At 28.5% G+C, this 20,707-nt stretch overlaps 1 protein-coding gene across 4 annotated transcripts in view; it reads right to left on the bottom strand.

The window, feature by feature from the left end:
* LOC107993310 (matrix metalloproteinase-14) overlaps window positions 1–20,707 on the bottom strand; it is a 40,381-nt gene that overhangs the window by 16,806 nt on the left and 2,868 nt on the right. For all 4 annotated transcript variants that reach the window (XM_017049681.3, XM_017049682.3, XM_017049679.3 and 1 more), the window contains exon 2: window positions 691–814. In XM_017049681.3, the coding sequence (XP_016905170.1) occupies window positions 691–814 (124 nt within the window). The remainder of the gene's footprint in view (window positions 1–690; window positions 815–20,707) is intronic.

Consider the following 20,707-nt stretch of genomic DNA (forward strand, 5'->3'; position numbering starts at 1 on the left):
CTGATAATCAGAATCATTTTTTTCTCTCGATTCAACTCGCGGTTGAATAATAATTATTCGTGCGAAGCAGGTATGACGCTCGCGGTCTTTTGACGTATAGGAAACGACTTTTGGAATTGGACTCTGATATCAAGCATACAAACGCGCCGCCATTCGCAACTATTTCATTACTACTTCCATTATTTTAGCAAATTTAATAGTTGTCACGAGGTGAGTCAGAGCAAACAGAGCAAACACCGAACGAATGCATCCGTTGAATGTGTGAATCACGCATTCACGGCGACTATTATACTCAATTACGGTTTAATATATGATCGCAAGGACGTAAATAAAAGTTAATTGATAATAAAGTGAACGAGATAATCTGCCGGTTGATTTGTACGATTACTTTAAAGTGGATCATTCGAGGAATAAGAGAAAACTGGTTGGAGTATTATTATTATTATTATTATTATTTCAATTTTGCGAATTATTTTTAGATATTATTCTCTAATTTTTCAATTATTCTTGAATCATTTTTCGATTATACTTGGATTGATTTTCGAATTTAGTTTTTAGTTATTCTTGGTTAATATAATTTTATTGTAGAGTTTTTATGAAGCTTTTATCGTTTCTTTGTAAATTTTAATTGAATATAATTACTATAACGTTAAAAAATATGTTATAAAAATTAAAATGTCAGACTTTTACCTGTTATATTCAATCCGGCAAAAGCTTGAAATTCCGAGATTGCTTTAGAGAGTGTTTCCTCGGATATGATTCCACCACTTGTTGGATTCATAGGTTGCAAATATCCAAATTGAGAGAGATAATTCTGTAACAGATATAAATAGCAATTTTATTTAATAATTTTTTCTTTCTTTCTTTTTAATTTATAATTCATTATACGATAAATATACGAATTTTGAATGACATTTCGGTATTAAAAATATCATAAAAAGATTCGTGGTATCTCGATTGATGATCGCACCGCTAGATTTCGCACGCTGAAAAAATATAAATGGGACAGATGGTGATGTCCGAGGGGATTGACCCGACTAGTGACTATATTGTGCTATGATACAGTTATTTAACCACGGCGAGTAAAGGGAATTAATATTCTGACGAATAAAGCGAGCCGCGTGTACGTGTTTCCGCTTTCCTTGTCTCTTATTTCTACGCTGAATCATTGTGAATTTCGGTTTATCAAACAGGTAGAGTTTGTTAATTCATGAATCACAGCGTGGAATGTCTGAATGATGAAGTTTATTCATTAATTTTTACAAGAGATCATTGAAAAATCGCGAATAATATCGAAAGATGTAAAAATTATTCAATAAATTATTCAACAAATTATTATTCTTTGTTCCTCACGATGTTTTCAATTTTTTCAATTTTTTTAGAAATGATAAATGGTATTCTTCAAAGAATTTTAAAATAATAAGAAATATTATTCGTTTGGTGGATTTCTCTTTGTCAATCATTTCAATCAAACGTAAGATTCCGTAAAAAGTATTTCTTTTAAATCTTCTTTAAAAATAATGAAATAGTATCTATTTCTAATGGAACACATTCTAATTAGACTCGATAAACGTGCATTATTGCGCGTTCTTTTAAAACTTTTTATTGTTAGCTAAATAACATTAAATTCAACGCCGAACAAACGCCAATAAACCATGAAACGAGCAATAAAACGTAATCCTAGCCTCGACTAGACTCCTCGTAAACGCGAAGTTATGTCGTGACTCACGATGCAGATAAAAGAGATATTCATTCGAATAATCGAAGTGCAGATTGCGTTTGTGCTGCACTCGAGCCATCACGTGGATTCGAAGTCGGAAGTTTTGTTGAACGATGATGATTCATCGAAATAAATTTTTTGTGTTCTTATTTTTGAAAAACTATGGTATTCAATTCATATTTGAGAATTTTTAATGGGTGGATTTTAAAAAAATAAATTTTAAAATTTGATACGATATTTTTGTTATTCCGTGGAGAATACGTCGATGGTTCCACGAATTTCCATTTTTCTTTTTTTTAAAATTTGAATTTTTGTATGCAATATATATATATATATATATATAATAGTTCTTCAATAATCCTTCATCCTGTTGTATAAAAGTATATACTACTTTATAAAATATAATTTATGAAAATTATATTTTTATTTATCGCTTATCCTTGAATTTTTAAACCTGTTTTTCTCGAAGATATAAGAAAAGTGGACGTATAATATTTGTGGAGTAGATGAATTATCGATAATGTAAATTTTAACGTAGAAAAAATGAAATAATGGGCAATGCTAATAAGAAAAAATTTTTATAATCAATTTTTGTTATTTTATTTTATTAAATAGTTGATAATTACTGATAATAGATTTTCAATTAATCATCCTTTTTTCTGATTAATTGTTAATGAAAATACTTTCATTAAAACATTTGTTAATATAATAATTTCATTTTTCTCACTATTGAAACAACAATTGAAAAAAAAAACAAATGGTTAACTTATACTTGGAATTTAAAGCAATTTTTTAAATGGCTACAGAAATTTAAAACTTGTATTATAAGACAAGATTATTCCATTCTTCGAGTATTATTTTTAACATGATGCATTCCTTTCTAAACACGTAGAAGGATTTCGTCCAGGATTCCACGAAATATGGCTTCAAGTGCATCGCTCGAGCTCCAGGGAACGTTTATGTAAATTAGCTCTGCTCTTATGGATCTAGACTCGTATGTAACGTATGTAAGATTGACGAAAATAAACATCGAGATTTGCATAGAGAAAGAGAGAGAGAGAGAGAGAAAAAAGAACTACTATAATTTTATTTTTAAAAAATTGTGCGCGTGCATGTTAATTTAAAAAGTATTTTTACTTCGAAGAATTAAAAAAAAAAAAAAATACATTAACAAACTTAAATATTCGTAAAAAAATTATTTCTCTCCACGTGTTTCTTAATTATTTACCATCAAACAGAAATACTGCTCCATACATTTCTCATTATCATAATTCATCCAATTATCTCTGATTACCAAGAATTCAACGGATAAAATACGTTGAGTCACGGAAGATAGATACGAAATTCCTCCAAAATTCTATCGGAATAAAAATTCTTCCACGAAACCGTTTCTGGCCACGAATAAATTTCTTTCCTCGTAAATGGGAAGCTTTGACCACGATCCTCGACCAAAATTCCTCATCCACACCGATAGCCATCGCTTTTTCATCCGGTGTCAATGATTCAAACATGGGTCACGGTTTCGTGGCTTACGAATCTCGTAATAAACCTGGTTCCGAGAATAGAGTGATTTTTATGAATGAACGTGAGCTCGCGTACTCGCGAGAGCGCGTGTGTCACGCGTGAATGGCCACTCCTTCCAAAGCCCTCGTAACAGGATCGTATAATACACTTCTGTTCATAAGTCATTCTATCAGACACAGAGATATGATCGAAACTACAAGAACCTCTGATCAATATATTCGCGAGACACTTTTGGAAAGTTGTACAGATAAAATGCAAAAGAAAGTTAATGTAGAAATTACACGAGAAAAACTTGATTATTTTATATTTATCAATATTTTGACAAATCTTTGTCGTTTAAACAGCATTTGGATAAAGTGTATAAGTTTATTAAAAAGAAATTAATATAGATAAAATAGTGCTTATATTTCATGCAAGCTCAACGTATAAAATCAAAAATAAAATTCTAATGATCGAAAAAAAAGTATTTCGATTCAATTTCAAAACGAAATATCCGAAATATCGCGATTATCAATGGACAAACGAATAATACGTTTTATTAGATCAATAAATTAACGAGTATCCAATGACTTATGGACGCGAGTGTACATTTCGATGTAGGCGAATGTACGAGTCAAGGAACTACGATTTCTGAATCATTCGTGCCTCTTCTTTTTTTCTTTCTTTTTTTTTTTTCTTTTTTTTTCGAGACTCGAACACTGGGCAAAATCGTTGGCGGAATCCAAGGATTTTGTATCGCCATTGACGAATACTGTCCGGTGTGGATGGAAGTGAAGAGGCCCTTGCGAATGATCGCAAGTCGAGACACGCGCATGATCGTTATCCAGTTAATCTCGTGACTTCGATTTGTGGTATTCGAGTATCGTATATTTGATATAATAATGTTTTTTATGAATTTTTATAAAGAATTAAAATTAATTTTGGCACGATATCTTTCGAATGAATTTAAAGTTTAAGTCCATTTGAAAATTTGATCAAAAATCTTTATTTAAAATTTTCCACATTATGTTCGTAATATTATTATTTAGTTTTTGAAAATATGGTATATTTTATATTAAAATTTTGATTATCATATATCATAGGATATTTTGATTAATTCTTATTCGAATGAAATATTAGTCGAATAAGAATTTTTTGAAAGTTTTCAAAAATATTATAAAAGAAATTGAATTTTGAGTATATTTTATAAGTGACTACGTGTAAATATAATCATACGTGATGTCGTACAATCTGTACGATAATTCATATACATGATAAGTTAACTATAATGTTCTTTCTGTTTTATGACGAACAAATTCTTCAAGGCAACGTGACGAATCGTGGGTGTGTTTAATCGCATTAGTACCCAACCACTCTGTCATTATAATTCTTCGATATCTCTTACGTACAAGGTACGATATTATTTTAATTTGTACGTAAATTTTTTTTACAAACAATTTTCACAAAGACAAAACAAATCGAGATGTATTAAATCATTAGATTATATAACGGAATGTCTTGGATCCTGAATGAAATTTTGGCTTTTGATACAAAACATGAAATGATTGCATATTCATTATATCGATTAATTAAATTAAAATTATATTTCTCATGATACATGTAAATATATTTTATACATTTTGTTTTGCAAATTAATCAATTCCAATCTACAATCAGAATACAAGATATTCAACAACAACACAATAAAGAATAACAAATCCATCTTAACATTCCCAAACGACTAATTAGAGTAATAATTAAAGAATCTTATCGTTTTCGTCTTTGACGATAAGAGTTTGAATTAGTTTCAAAGAAGATGTTAGATTAAAAAAAAAAGAAAAACAAGAAAAAGAGGAAAAATAAAAATCTAGAAGACATGTGTCGTAAATTATTGTGACATTGCATTGTAATTACACGTGCGAGTACGTACACGTGAAGCAAAATCGAAGGAAAAGAACGCGATTGCGCGATCCTCACGGTCGAAACGAGGAAGAGAAGGAAAATGAAACGTCTAGAATTGCTCGAGAACATTTTTTCCATCTCACGTAGCTTGTTTCTGGGAAGATCTTCTTACTATTGGTGTCATTCGCTTCCTATTGGCGAGGGAATGGAATGTTGAAGTTTAGTTTCGTCATAAAATGGGAATAAATGTAAATATTATTGAGATAATCGAGATAATTGAAGAATCGAGAGGTTATGGAGATAATTCATATAGTTTTTCGAAATTTTGATTGATATAACGAGGTCTTGATATTGATGAAGAGATCCAAAGTTTTTGTGATTTTCGTAAAATGATTAAATAATTATGATATTATCGATGAAAAAATTAACTTGATTTTCGTGTATGTAAAACAACTCTCTTGCAAAAATATTTTTTTTATAATTTCTTTAGAGGTATTTTAGTCGAGTTAAAATAAGATTTCCTGAATATTATTTATAATATATTCGAGATGCTTAAATGATAGCAATTGAGGTATTAAAATTCCATTTCCACAGAATCATATTTCCATTTCATAAGGAAGATTAAAAGGAAGTTAAAACCAATGAAAACTCAAAAATAAAAGTTGTCAAGCTCTAACTAACACTTTCTTTTGGAATTTATATATTTTCCTGGATGAAAATTAGAAGACGATTTTCGAGCTTGTCGATTACAAGCCACGTAATCGTGGTTGTTCTCGAGGTTGGTTCACGATCTTGCAAATCTGCAAATCGATAATCGTCACCGTTGACGTAATTACCTGTGGCTGGCCGTTCTCGGGTAAAGCACGAGACTTTATACTCGAGCTACCTTGAGAAACGTGCAGGGTACACGATAATACAATTTCAAATTACAGACTAGTTCTGTTGCTAGTTTAACGTACAACCTTGAGAATTTTCGCTGGATCGACCATGTAGATTTTGCAACTTTCAGCTTTTTCTTTTTATTTGTATATTTTTTCGTGAATTTATTTTTTATGGAAATTTTTAATACAGTTAGAAAATTAAGCATTTTGTGGAATATATAATTTGATTGATAATATCACGATTTTCCTTCATTATTCGAATTTATTACGATAAATAACAAAGAATAGTGTAGAATATTATAAATTTTTTCTATTTTTAATATTTTATATATTTTTTAAAAACCCTTATTTTCACAATTTTTTGTCTTAATCCAAATATTGAATGATCTATTCGAAGAGAAATTGAATTCCATTTTGAGATAGCTCAAATGCTATCCTTTCATATTGCATTGGATAGAATTTGAAATGTTTGAAAAATAAATAGTTTAAAAATTGATCGAGCATTGTTATTAATGCTCACATATTTATTCGAACTAATATTCGTTACCTTCTTATAAAATTAAAAACATATACGACTTTATACCATATTATAATATAACTATAAGAATTTATAAATCGAAGATATAAATCCATTCACAGATTCTTTTAATCAGAAACGTTCTATCAACGCAATAGACGATTTGCAAAACTTGGTGAACGAACCGATAACCGCAAAACTCGTCATTAGCCCCGCGCTTAAAGCTGGCGATCCACGTAAATCCACAAGATCGCATTCGTATCGCGTTCACCTGTCGAAAAGTTGACATTTTGATTGGGCCGAGTTATCAGGTATGACGCATGCCCCGTTTCCATGACCCGATTCCAAACTGGCACGGATTTCGTGTTACCACACGCCGTCTAATAATCGTTGTTTTCTGTTTCGTAATGATCCCTCTATCTATCCTGCCCATCTACCTTCAACACTATCGTTATGCGCGTGTTCACGTAAAAAAAAAACGATAATGGAGCCGTATCAAAAAAAACAATTGCAACCGGCCGACAACCTATTTACGTTGAGGTAATAACAACGGTTGAAGCCTATCGATCCCGGTAGCTGGACGCACCGTGAAATTTGTTGCCGGATGAGGAGATCGATTTTTAAGCGGAATTCCTGCGTAGGCAAACCGCTTGATAAATTTAACGGCGCTGGAAGGAAATGGGTAACTGGGTCGACCGATGTATCAACCAGTGACCTTTTCGATTAGAAGAGATAGAGGCTTAGACACCTGGCTGAAAGGCCAAACGTGAATGCAAATTTCCCGATTCTCGAGCGTGAAAAACCGTGACTTTTAACTATCTTTTGGAAATCAGAGATTTGGGGGATTGCAGCTTGGGGGATTTTGATGGGTTGGGGGGAGATCTTGAAGAGAAGTTGGCGCATCGAACAAATAAAATGTTGGAGTTATATATTTTACAATGACTGTTAAGAATCTCTCGAAATCGTGCAAGAAGAAGTTGATTTTTTTAATGGAGAGATCTAGCGATTCCACATTTATTTCTACGAGCTTTTACTTTAAGTGGATCGATCGTTACAAGTTCAAGATGATAAGAAAGATTTTGGAATATTTTTATAAGATGAAAATTTAAATTTAATTTTATCAGATCTCCTTTGAAATTATTCGTCACGATATCGATATATGCAAATGAATATATTAATATTTATTTCCTTGCGTATTATTTATTGAAGTCATAATAGTACTTCATCGTGAAAAACTATGGACTTGTAAAGCATTTCTTGAAATCACGCAAAAATGGTATTCACGATTCTTTTAGGACATAAATCTTGCAATATTTCTATCCCTTTTTCTTTGAATTTTTATTTTAATCGAAAATTCCAAATAAATAGAAACTTTTTATTTTTTCATTCTTCAAGTTGTAGAATGAAGTGTATAAATTAAAAAAAAGGTATATTTTTTCTTCATCCATAAAATTCAATATCTAAAATCCTATTCCAATGAAATAAACACTATTTACTATTATGCAAAATGAACATTTGTTAAATATAATTATTAATTTTGATTGTTCGTAATTCCGCTACGCAATTTTCTCGATAATTGAGGGCACGAAGCAATGAAATGCCTCTTCTTGATAGTTAGGTTTGTCTACCAGGCGGGACCTTATCGCGACTTTATCACTGATAACATAGGAAAGTATGCGTATACAAGTAAATGTAATATAACGCATAATGAAAAAGGAATAACGAAAATTTTCATACGTATTTTTCGTACAATGTATATATATCGTATCGTTTGATAGTGTAACATACAAGTCATGATTTTAAAGAATAATGCATGTATTTTTTTGAAATTTTGAGCAGTAGTTTAGCTATAACTCATGGAAATTTATTAAGCATAATTTTGCATAAAACTTATAAAAATTTGCATTTTTCGTAAATTTTTAATACATAATTTTTAATACATAATATTATTTTAATACAAATTTTTAATAATTTTTAATACATAATATTATTATAAATTATATATTTCAATTACATTCAATTTTGAGAATAATTATTTATTAATCGTCGTTTAATTTTTTGTAAATAATGATAAATATCTTATTTTATAAATTCATTTTTACTGATATTTGTTTCTAATTAAAATAAAATATATTACAGGATTAATTATATTACAAGATTATATGGAATTATTTAATTATTTAATTTGTTAAATTGTTTTCGTATGGAAAAAAAAGTGATTTATCATATTCTGCACATGATTATTTTACATAAACATTAATGTAACATGAATTCTGAAAGTTAGTAAGTAAACATTATTTTTTATTATTTAATAGCTCAGGATTTGAAATTTTAGAATTTCTTAAAGTATGCGTGCTAATTAATTTCTTAACTAGAATCATTATTCAATTGAATATAATTTCTAATCACGAAATTAAGAAATGATATATGAGAAATTTAGCTCAGCTTTTAGAAATATTTACGTAGAATATAAGAAATTACATTTTTATTTAAATTTAATCACATTAAAAGAACATGGAATTCTTGGATGAATAAATTACAATGCTTGGAATATTTTTACATCCAATATCGATCAACCAAAACTCGTTTTCCTCAATTAAAATAGAATAGAGGAAAGTAGGATAAATTCTATTTAAAAATAGGTCAATTCAATATCGTTATCTTATTTTACAAAAATATCTTTTCAATTAAAAAAATTTCATTACAATTTAAAATATCATAAATATATATATAATTTAAAATTAGTAATTATATATCACTTTAAGAGTAAAATACATAATTGAAAATAATTAGAGCGTTGGTTTCGCTTAAATTTTATCACGTGCAGAATGATTTTATCATTCTCAGTTCAAACTTCATTGCACAGATTGTAAATTATTTTTTCTTTCCTTTCACAATTTTTCTTTCGCTTTATTCGATTTTTTAAACATCCACGGTAATGTAATATTTCAAACAAAATATAAAGTCCCTCTCCCCCTCCTCCTCCTTTCTCATTATTCGAAATACCTACGTTATTTATAATGATGGATGTTATTCAAAGTGCATGCTCATTATTAGATCGATTTATCGACGTACTTTTTTATTCGTTTTACATGAATGGCTAGGTCAACGACATTATTCCTTGTTATCGCATGTGCATGGGAAAGAACAGATACGACGTACCCTGATTTTCAGTTGGTTGTACAGATCGATAGTATGAAAATCGAATGTATTCGCAGTTATATCCACACCATTTACAAGGCCGTGTCGTTATTTTATTTCTTATTATTTATATTTCACTCGTTTTTTTTTTTAATTAAAAATCATTTTCATCGTTAAAAAAATATAATAGATTAACGTGATGAATTTACATGCTAATTTAATTCTTTTTCCTTTAGAATTTTTTTATATTTTTATTTTTTTCCTTTTCTATATTGCTCTTACGTTATATTATATTTTATCTATATATAACTGTATATTTAATTATGACTTTTTCACAAAATCATTTATATGATAAATGAAAATATTTGTTTATCTTCTTCCTGTCGATCACAAATGTATCTAATCAATTCAAGTGTTCGTATTTCGTTTTTTGCCAGTTTTAAAAATACAATTTCTTACTTTACGATGCGCCTTATTTTTAACCGGCAAGATCACCACCGTATCCTAGAATAATAATCAAAAATACATTTTTTGGTCCCAGAAATAATGGGTTAAAAATAAACTTTTTTTTTTTTATCCAATTTATGCAATTTAACGTAAAACATGCAAAGTACCTAACGTGACCGGATATTTTTCTCTTCTTACACTTATATTTAACAAGAATAAAACGATCGTTGAATCTTACATGTTCTATACGTGACATATAAAAGTTCCTTCTTTTTTTTTTTTTTTTCTTTTTTTCCTCTCCGAGAACAACATCGCGTTTAACGGTGCAGCGGATGGGATCTGTTACTCGAGAGGAGAAGTGCAGAAGAGGTATCGAGTAGCGACCCCGACCTTGAAGAGGTCTTTGTCGACGCGCGGCATCAGTATTCAACGCCTTCGCATCTTCTGCCGGCCGTTCCTTGAATACCAAACCGATCCCCGATCGTCCACCGTGCAGCTTTGTATCGCTGAACAATATATTTTCGCGTACTCTTGCTCGACTGCCATTGTATTAACGTTTTTTCTTTTTCTTTTCTTTCTTTCTCTCTAAGAGACATCAACAATCGATATATCTTTTGCGCACAATTCTGTCGAGCGAGTATTGTTAAGTTTTGGTACCGATTTTTCTTTCGGTATGTCGGGATGAGAGTATGGAAAAGGATGAACTTAAGTGGTGTATTAAGGGAGAGATCGATCTTTGGATTTTAATTTGAACGGTGGATTGTATTGATTGATTAGAGAATTTTAGAAATTTTAGATGGGAATTAATTTTGTTTTAGTGAAATTAGATAGAAAAGAGATTAATTGAATAAGAGAATATCGAAGTAAAGAGGAATTTGAGATACAGAAATTTTAGAATTTTAAAGAAACTAATTATTTATCTGTTATTAAACGAAGATGGCAAGGTCGAGCGCAAAATGTTCGAAAAATTTAATTATCTATTGATGATGATGCTTGAATCTTTTTTAGAAAATTGTATAATTTTTCTTCAACTGATGTAGAGTTCAACGGTCATCATCTTTCATTCATTGTAAACATCATCACGTTGCCAGCGACAGGGAAATTGATTCGAACGATTGAATTGTATCGCGTGGAAAATGTAATGCAATAAAAATAATTTTTAGAATCAATTTTAATATCTCGCGTGATAAGTTCTATATTTATAATAAGCGATATAGAATTTAAATCAAAATTAAATTAAAAATCTGTAATCTGTATATGTTATATTTTCAAAATCAGTGAAATTGAAGGGAAAATTCTTTGAATACATTTATACACTTCGCATTATTCACTCTGTCCAACTAACCATTATTATTTCTGTTTTAAAAAAAATTATATTAATTAACTCCAAATCGTATAATCATATAATTAAAATTAGATATTCCTATCTTGCAAAATGTTAACGCAATCGCATATGGGTATAACGAATCCTAAAAAATTTCCTCTTAAAAAATCATTTCGCGTAACTAATTTCGGCGAAGCGCGCGTTTTTATTGCGTCAACGACACTGAATTTTAATAAGAAAGAGAAAAAAAAGAATCAATACGACCTCGTAAAAATCATACGGTGCCAGTCTTGCAACAATCTTCCATACGATACATTTTAATTCTGTACACCGGCATATTAGGAAAACGAACGTAGCGTTGATTCGGGATTATTCCTCAATCTGTTATCTTGAAACTATTCCACGAACAGGTGCACGCAAGATTTTAAATTGACCTTTTACCTAATCGTTAGCTGGGTCGAGTAAGGTCAGTTAGGGTCAAATACCTGTGAATACTCGATGATCCAAAATTTTTAACGAAAATTTTTTATATAAATATATTTTGTAAAATATTGAATCGATTAAATCGTATTTCTTTTTGATAAGTGAATCGAGAGTTGCATCATAAATTGAGCCAAAAACCAGGTTTTTATAATACAATTTTTGATTATTTTAAAAAGAAGAAATTTAATATTACACAGAGTATTGAAAAATAACATTGAATAATTTATATTTTATATTTTGGTGAAATTTCTGATTCTGATATTTAGAATTTATCATATTTATCAATACATCATATTTATTTTCTTGTTCGAAAGATAGTTATAAAACCATTTATATTTGCTTCAAATTGAAAAAAAAATAAATAAAAAGATATGAAGAAATACCATTGATACTGTGTATGATATAAGATATGAAATGTTAAAAATAGTTTACTAAATATATATATATATATATTGCATTTTATTAAAAAATTTATTAAAAATAAAACATATTGTCCTTTAAATAATAAAAGTTTATATTTTGGAATTTAAATCAATAGAAAAAGTCCAATTAATTAAATAATTAAAATTTGTTTATTTTATATTCATTAGAACAATTCTCGAGAGAAGCTATTCTCCAACATATAATCGAATCATAATGAGAACTATATGAGAACTTTATCTATATATCTATAATAATATAATTCTAAATTCCATTAAAAGTAAGCTCTTCAAGATAAAAATCCTCGAAATAAAAATTCTCAAACAAATATAAAAATACTTTCGAGAGCAACTCTAGATTTTTACTCTAAAATAAACGTATACCTATAATTGCAGTTGGAATTATACGAATACACGTAACCACGATTCACTCCTCTTCCTCTTTTCTCGGTCACCGGTGTTTATATTTTAAAAGCTCGAGGTTGCCGACCTACGACCCCAGTTACGATATAAACGGTGTCGCAATCGGACGTCCAGAAAACAGGCGATAAAATAACAATGAATCACCAGTTCGGTTTGCAAAAAAATCACTGATTCAACAACGCCGGAAGTGTTGGGTCGCTTCGTATCGCGGAGGTCGATCGAAACGCGTATCGAATCTTTCTTTTTTCTCGAATCGATCACGTATCAAAGATCTCGGATTACGTTCATCAATGTCACGGGATGCAAATAGAGAATTATCGTGAACGATATATTGGTGACATCACATTAGGGAGACGATGTTCCATCGGATAATTAATCAAGTGTTTTCCAGGCAAAAATCTTTTAATGGAGAACCGTTTTGCATTGTTCTCTTTGTTCTTCTTTTAATGGGATTGTTCTATTTCTGTAGGGTTTTGGTTAGATGTAAGAGAGTTATGGAACGTTTTATGATGTAAGTACAGTGATCATTTAATTGTAATAAAGTCTTGAATATTAATGCGAGTTATTGTTATTTAGATCAGTTAGCTTCTTTATCTTTCTGGGTTAGTTAAATACTTTAAAAGTAATTAGATACATATTATAATTTTTAGAATGCATAAGAAACATTGATTTATACGCTAATCGCAATTAGTAATGGCATTTTAAAATTAAAAAAGTTGAAATTAGTTTTAGAAGAATGGATTGAATAAAATATTATTTTACTTGAGAAAGATATCACAATCAAAATATAATCAAAATAAAGTTTTTTATGAGAAAAAGTATAAAATATAATAACATTTATTGGAATCATTAAAATATTTTGTGAGATCTTTCTTTTTACAATTTTTTTCTTTTACAATTTTCTAAAATTTAAGAATTAATTGTATATAAATATTTAAAATGCTTAATTGTAAAATAACGAAATACTAACTTGAAAATTTGATAATTATAAATTAATGAAAAGTTTATCAATTTATATTATAATTTATAAATTGAAACCTTTTTACGTTGGTTTTAATTTATTAATATGTTGTGTAATAAAATATTTTTCTTATTTTTCGAAAACTTATCAAATAGTAAACAGTAATTATAAAGGAAATAATAATTGATTGCGTATTATTTGTATTCCTTTTTTCTCATCGTTAATCATCGCATAATTTGACTCTCCATTGATTTTTAATGATGGTAAATGATACTGTAAATAAGAATTATTAACAAGATTATTATTAAGATTATAAGTTTTGCATCTAATTGCAGAATTAAAAAAAAAAGAAATATTCTTAAAGTTTAAATAATAATATTGATAAATATTCTGATTCTTATAAGTATAATTGAATCCTGATAAATAAATTCGAATTTTTTTTATAAATTAATACTTTAAGAAGAAATTTTTGTTATTATAATATAATCATATTTTTTTTTAAGAATTCGAATATTACTTTTTAATTCAATCAATTTTTTTAAATGTCAAAATATTTATAATTATTTCCAAGTTTATAAATATTTGTTCCAATGTTCGAAATTATAATTTATTATAATTTATTATAATTTAAATACTTCATAAATATTTTAACTCCATAACTTAATAAATATCATAGTAACTCTTATACTAATCTCAATAATCAAATTCTATAAAATTAATTATTTTTATTTTTAAATTTATCAATATAATAATCTAATCATAAATACTAATAATTTCATATAATTTACAAGATATGAATATTAATATGTTCAAAGAAAATGCTAACGAATTCGAGGAATTAGAATTTTCTTCTCACCATTCTTATCTCGATTATATTTATTATATTTCGAGCTATTGTGTACTTGAACGTAAATCATATGCATAAATATGAAAATCGCGTGATAGATTTATTTATTTATTCAAAAATTTGATTATTTATATAAATAAAGTTTACAATGCCTGGCATTTATTGATTAAAATCGTTAAAGTCAAAATTACTATTACAAATTTCATATATATATTGTGATATATTAATATTCAACAAAGATTCTATATAATATAAAAAATAATGAATTATATTTTTATTTCTTTCATTGGTTGTTTTATAAAATTATTAGAATCAATGATATATGAATTAATGATTGAAATGTAGATAAAAAATCAATTTCTCTAAAAGTTTATTTGATATTCCCGCAGGGGGGACTAACGAAGTGTCGTCTTCGTGAGTTCTTTGGGGAGTTGCGACCCCACGTACCCGAGCAAATTCCCATTCAAAGATTGATTCTAGTACAGTTACGTAGAGTTAAATCTTACCTAGCAATAGAAATTCGATTCTTAATTTCTAAATAACGATTCAAAGTTTCCAAAATTATGGAAATTTCGAATATAATTCTAAATCTGGAACTCTTGAAAGGTTCGATAACTTTCCTCCAAGATTTGGAAATTTTAATATCTTTTGGAAATTTCAAGAGGTTCGATAGCATTTCTCGTTATTCATGATCAGCATCAAGTCAAAAAGAATAACAATATAGGCATAGATAATTTAAATGCATTCAAAAATCATCAATGCAGAATTGATAAAAGAAAAAAGAACATTGATAAAAAGAAAAGAACAAAGAAGTATCAGATCGATATTTAAAAATCGTAAAGAAAAATATCTTTATGACGATTCGTATTTATGTCTGTTTAAAATCGATATGATTTAATAATCATTATCATTTTTTCTTTGGGTGCCAATAAATTTTGCGCAACGATGCGATTATACTTCTGCGTCTAATTAATCGTTCGAGACACGTCGAGTAATGATCAAGTGCGATTAGTAATTGTAATAAGTCGTTGCCAAGAGCATAGCTATCTTTGCATTGGTAAGCATCTTCCGCGAAGCCTGATAAGACACGGAAGATCGCACGATTGATTTTTATGATTTTATTAGTCTGTGCGTTTCTTCGCATTGGAAAATTCGAATCGATCTTTTTGCTGTCATCAACGTAACATTTTTATTTTTATCATTTGAAACGTTTGTTTAAATTTTTTTTAAATTTTGCAAGTTTGTATTTCAGATTAGGTCGAGGAAAATTTTATTAAAGAAAGGATTCAATAGTTATTACAATCTTTTCGAACGATGACTGAATTATCCTTGATTTACACGCTTCTCTGCAGAATGTTCAAGGTTGATTTATAATTTACAAGAAAACTTCATTTGTTGCATTCTAATAACGATGATGCTTTGTTAATCATTAATAATGAGAATTTGTTTATTTTAACAATGAAAAAATTAAATATAATATAAATAGGAATATAAAAAAAAATAAGGCACATTTTTTTACTTGATTTATTTGTAGAATTTGGAAGGAAAAAGTAAGTTGTGTATAAATAATTATTTCGTTAATTACACGAACCTTGATGCTTGAATTACTATGCATTACTATGATTATTTTTACATAACTAACGTCGAGTTAAAAATCTAGCGACCATGTTTCGATTTTATTTCGTTATTTCAATTCTTTTTTCTTCTTCTTCTTTTTTTTTTTAATTTTATAGATTTATATTATGTTCAATTTGAAAATGATGATAATGATACTGAATATCATGACGTGTCATATTCACGATGAGAGATTCTACTTCCGATTTGTGATACTATTTCTATTATTCAAATCATATCGTAAATTATCCTTTGTTCCATCAGTGATGATACTGCACGTATTAAACGGTATTCAAGATCAAACGAGCAAAGCATACGTAATGATGCATTTCTATTTCTTTTTGTCGCGATGGAAGTAAGATAAGGTGTCCGTTACAAGCGAGAACATGTCTTCCTTGAACTCTCCGAAGAATCGATCGTTCAATTTTAATACTGAAAGTAGAATTCTGATGAGATTTTTAATTGGTATGCGTAGCCGAGTATTAGATGAATGCGATTAGGATTCAGGAAGCAAATTTTGTGTTAAGTTTTTTCCTCTTCCTAATAGAGATTACGTAGATTAAAACAGAAGCACTTAACTTTTTTCAGTTCGAACGAAAGAAAACAATTTTTTCTTTTTTTCCTGATGAAATTCGCAGTAAAATTCTTTCTAATTCTGTACAATCTCATTCCATAGAATTATAATCTTTTAATATGAATCATTCGTGTTAAACGTATAAAATTTAGTTTTTTTTTTCTCTTCGATTTCAAAATTTAATCATAAGTTTATAAAATAAAATTAATTAACACGATCCATTCTAATTCCAATTATCTCGATATACGAAATTATAATTTTTCTATTACAATTCCATTTAGAGAAGACGAACTTCCCTGATAAAATTTCCCCTTAAATCGATTCTAATTTTCTAATATTAAAACCACCCACGAGTCGAAAAATTTCAAAAAAGAAAGCACGTACAACCACCTGAGGCTTGATGACTAATCAAAACTTCATGTAAACTTCCATTCACGAATATTTTCAAAGGTGTCGTTAATTAAGTTAATCGATTCGATCATATCTCATCTCAGGGGAAGACCGTGCGTGCATCTCGAAATCTTTCTCCTCGCTTCTCTCTCTCTTTCTTTTTCTCTCTTTTTCTCTGTCAAGCAGCAGACAGTGAGGATACGTAAAAGAGCGAACGATCGGTGGTATGGAGCGACGATGAGAATATCTATGGAAACGATCGTTAATATTCCGATGACGGTCGGATCGTGTCCTGCCTTCGGATCGGCTACGACGAAGGCCAACATTCGCTATCCTAAGTCGTGTGTATTTCCGTGTCGAGGCACATACATTATTTACCATTTCCTAGTATGATCCGTCAGCGAAAGAAAGAGAGCCGAGAGAGAATCGATTAGTTGGCACCTTGCCCGATACCGAATCGATTTTTTCCCCTCGATCGACCCTTTGAAAAATCGGAATAAACAAAGAATCTGTAAGTTTTTTTTTTGTTTGATTGGTTCGAATGATTTATTTATTTATTTATTTATTGATTTTTGGATAATTTTGATGGTTGATTGATTTTGATCAATGAGATTTTGTAATCTTTCGAGAACAAATATTTTTGTATGAAGATTTTGTCAATTAATAGACAGATTATTATGTTATATTATAACTTTGTCTGTTCCAAGATTTGTCAATAATAGTATATCGTGTATCGTATTAACTTTTTCTGCTGGACAATATCTATGTAGATAATAATCTGATTGAATATTAATTGGTGCTTAGTGTTCCAAGTTCTATTTCTATTTGAATGGAAATAGATGACATTTTTATCTATGATCGATGAATCATTAATTACACAATTATTTATCTTATTCTCGTCCATTTTTATTTTAGATTGTTAATTCTTTATTTTGCAGAAATAAAATTAAACAAAAATGAAGATAAAATAATAAATAATAATTCTATCCAAATTCCAACCAAATTAAAATAAAAATTAATAAAATACGAGAAATATCCCATAACTTCACAAAAATTCTATAATATCCTTGTTTTCAAAATTATTTATAAAAAAAGATCGACGATCTCCATTACGTAGAATAATAAGCGACCGTTACTTCCTCGAATAATTAATTCCATTCTGGATTACGATAGCAATCTCTATACACGTAAGAATATACCTGGCGCCTCTAAAATTTTCTACTACAACGTGTCGCGAAACTGTCTTCGATCATGCTTGTTTGACTTGGCACGTTGCCACGAACATAAATTCGTGTCAATTACGTTCGTAGTACAAAGTATTACGTCGCACGTGTCGAGTGACGTATCACGGTTACACAGTTGTATAGTACTATAATAATTATTGAATAAATTAGCGGGTATCAGGGGCAATAGCATTTCTTCCTGGATTATGTTTATACGGTCTAAATATGGAGGGAAGCTTGTCACGACAAGATTTTATAATTCTTGTCGAGATATTTAATATTTATTTTCGAAACATATTTTTTGAGATTATAAAAATATTTTAATAATTAATAATATCCGAAAAAGTTAAGTACATGTTTAGAAGAATAATAATTTATTTTAATTATATCGATCGAAATTTGTGCGAATTTAAACAGATAATATTATTCAATTTCATCATTATATCGTTATTCAAAAAATTCTTACAAGTAAAATAATTTTTTAACAAGGAAATTGGCAAGGGGGTTATAAAGAGTGAAATATATTACGATGCGTCTGATTGAAGTAAGTATGATTCCACTGCCTACGTTCCTGACTCTTACTACTTGCAACAAACGGTTAGCCTAGTTTTCCTTCGCGTCGCTGTAATTTGAATAAAAATAGATGTTTGACATTAGATCGTTTCGATCGAAATATCCGAAAAACTTCGTACGTGTTTCTTTTTTAAGGAAATAATTGAAATAACGGTAAATATCTCATCACGCCAATAATACAATTCTAGTAGTTATTCGTTATTTCTTTATTGTATTATTTTTCTCTCTTATTTTTATTGATTAAAAATTAAGCAAGAAATGCTTGTACAAATATCGATTTGCATAGTTTCCCATATTCTTTTTTTTCGTTTCATTCAATAACTAATAAGCAACAAAAGGATCGTTTCACAATTTTTTTCGAAATTCCATCATACATCCCTTTCATACGACAAACTTCCTTTGACAGGTTATTCAATTATCCTATATTGTATAATCAAACAAAGACAATCATAACATTTGAACATACATGTGAAATATGTTATTCTATGAAAGAATAATATCTTTTTGCAATATGATATTATGATATTATCGTAAACATGTTAAACATGCTTTTTTTACGAAATTTCGATTCGACAAGTTTCCTCCAATTAATCGATTAATTTTTAACACAAAAATAGATGAAACGTAATCAAAAGCGTGAGATCGGTTCGATTTTTAATACGTCGCGAACTTTGGAAATAAACTTGTTCGCACTTATATTTATCGGGACAGATAATTATCGTCGTTATCGTGTTTTTAGATTGCTTAAGCACGAAATCATCTTCTTACAACCGCGATTTCAATGACCGTCGTTCGGCCAAGGTGTTATTATCAGTCTTATCTGTATTGTTTAATTATGAAAAAAATGCGAATTTTAATAGAGAAAATCTTTATCGGAAAGGTTGACGATATTGTTTGGAATTTTTCATTTTTACAGTTAAATATAAGTGAAATTTGATTGAAAAATAAATTTGGAAATTGAGGAGATTTTTTTTTGGATAGATTTATAGAACAATTTTACAGATAAATTATTTTTAATTATATATTCTCTGGTATGTAACGTATTGTGTCAATTCTTTTTTTTTTTTTTTGTAAAATAAAACTTCCTATTTTCTTTTTCTGAAATATATTTCTTAATGAAATTGAGAGGAATATTTTTCATATAGAAATATATAATTTCATAATAAAAATTACGTATTGTTTCATTAGTCTGTTATTAAAGGAAGTAAAATAAATGATATTTTTGTAGAACAAAATTATCTTATCTTGCACTTTCAAACTTTATATCTTCTTGGGAAATTTTGTTTAAAAAGTAGACAGTCAATATTAACATTCGATGCTTTAACATCGACTTAAGAATGAAAAATCCAAATTGTTCTATCTAGCATTCGAAATTTAATAATTGTTCCTTTGTTTTTAGATTTTTGTTATAATTTTCCTTCTATTGTTATTTGTAATTACTTGAAAATACAGGAAAAATATTATATGAAGTTTCTCTATGAATTTTGTTATCAGTTAGACAAGTATTGAAAATATGCAGTCTGAATGTAGCTTCGAATTCTGCATCAGGAATATGAAAGGTCAATCGTTTTTAATTTATCTTTAAATTTCCCTATGAAAAATGTTTAGATATTTTCGTGAATCACATCTAAATCACATTAAAAAACTTGAGATCAAATGTGTGCACTAAAATCAGCCAATACATTCAAGCAATATCAATTACACAAAAATATTTATCATAAATACATTTACTAACTATCAATATATACATCAACTAATAAGTGTG

The sequence above is a fragment of the Apis cerana genome, linkage group LG10 (genome assembly GCF_029169275.1).
Source record: "Apis cerana isolate GH-2021 linkage group LG10, AcerK_1.0, whole genome shotgun sequence".
NCBI classification, from domain to species: domain Eukaryota; kingdom Metazoa; phylum Arthropoda; class Insecta; order Hymenoptera; family Apidae; genus Apis; species Apis cerana.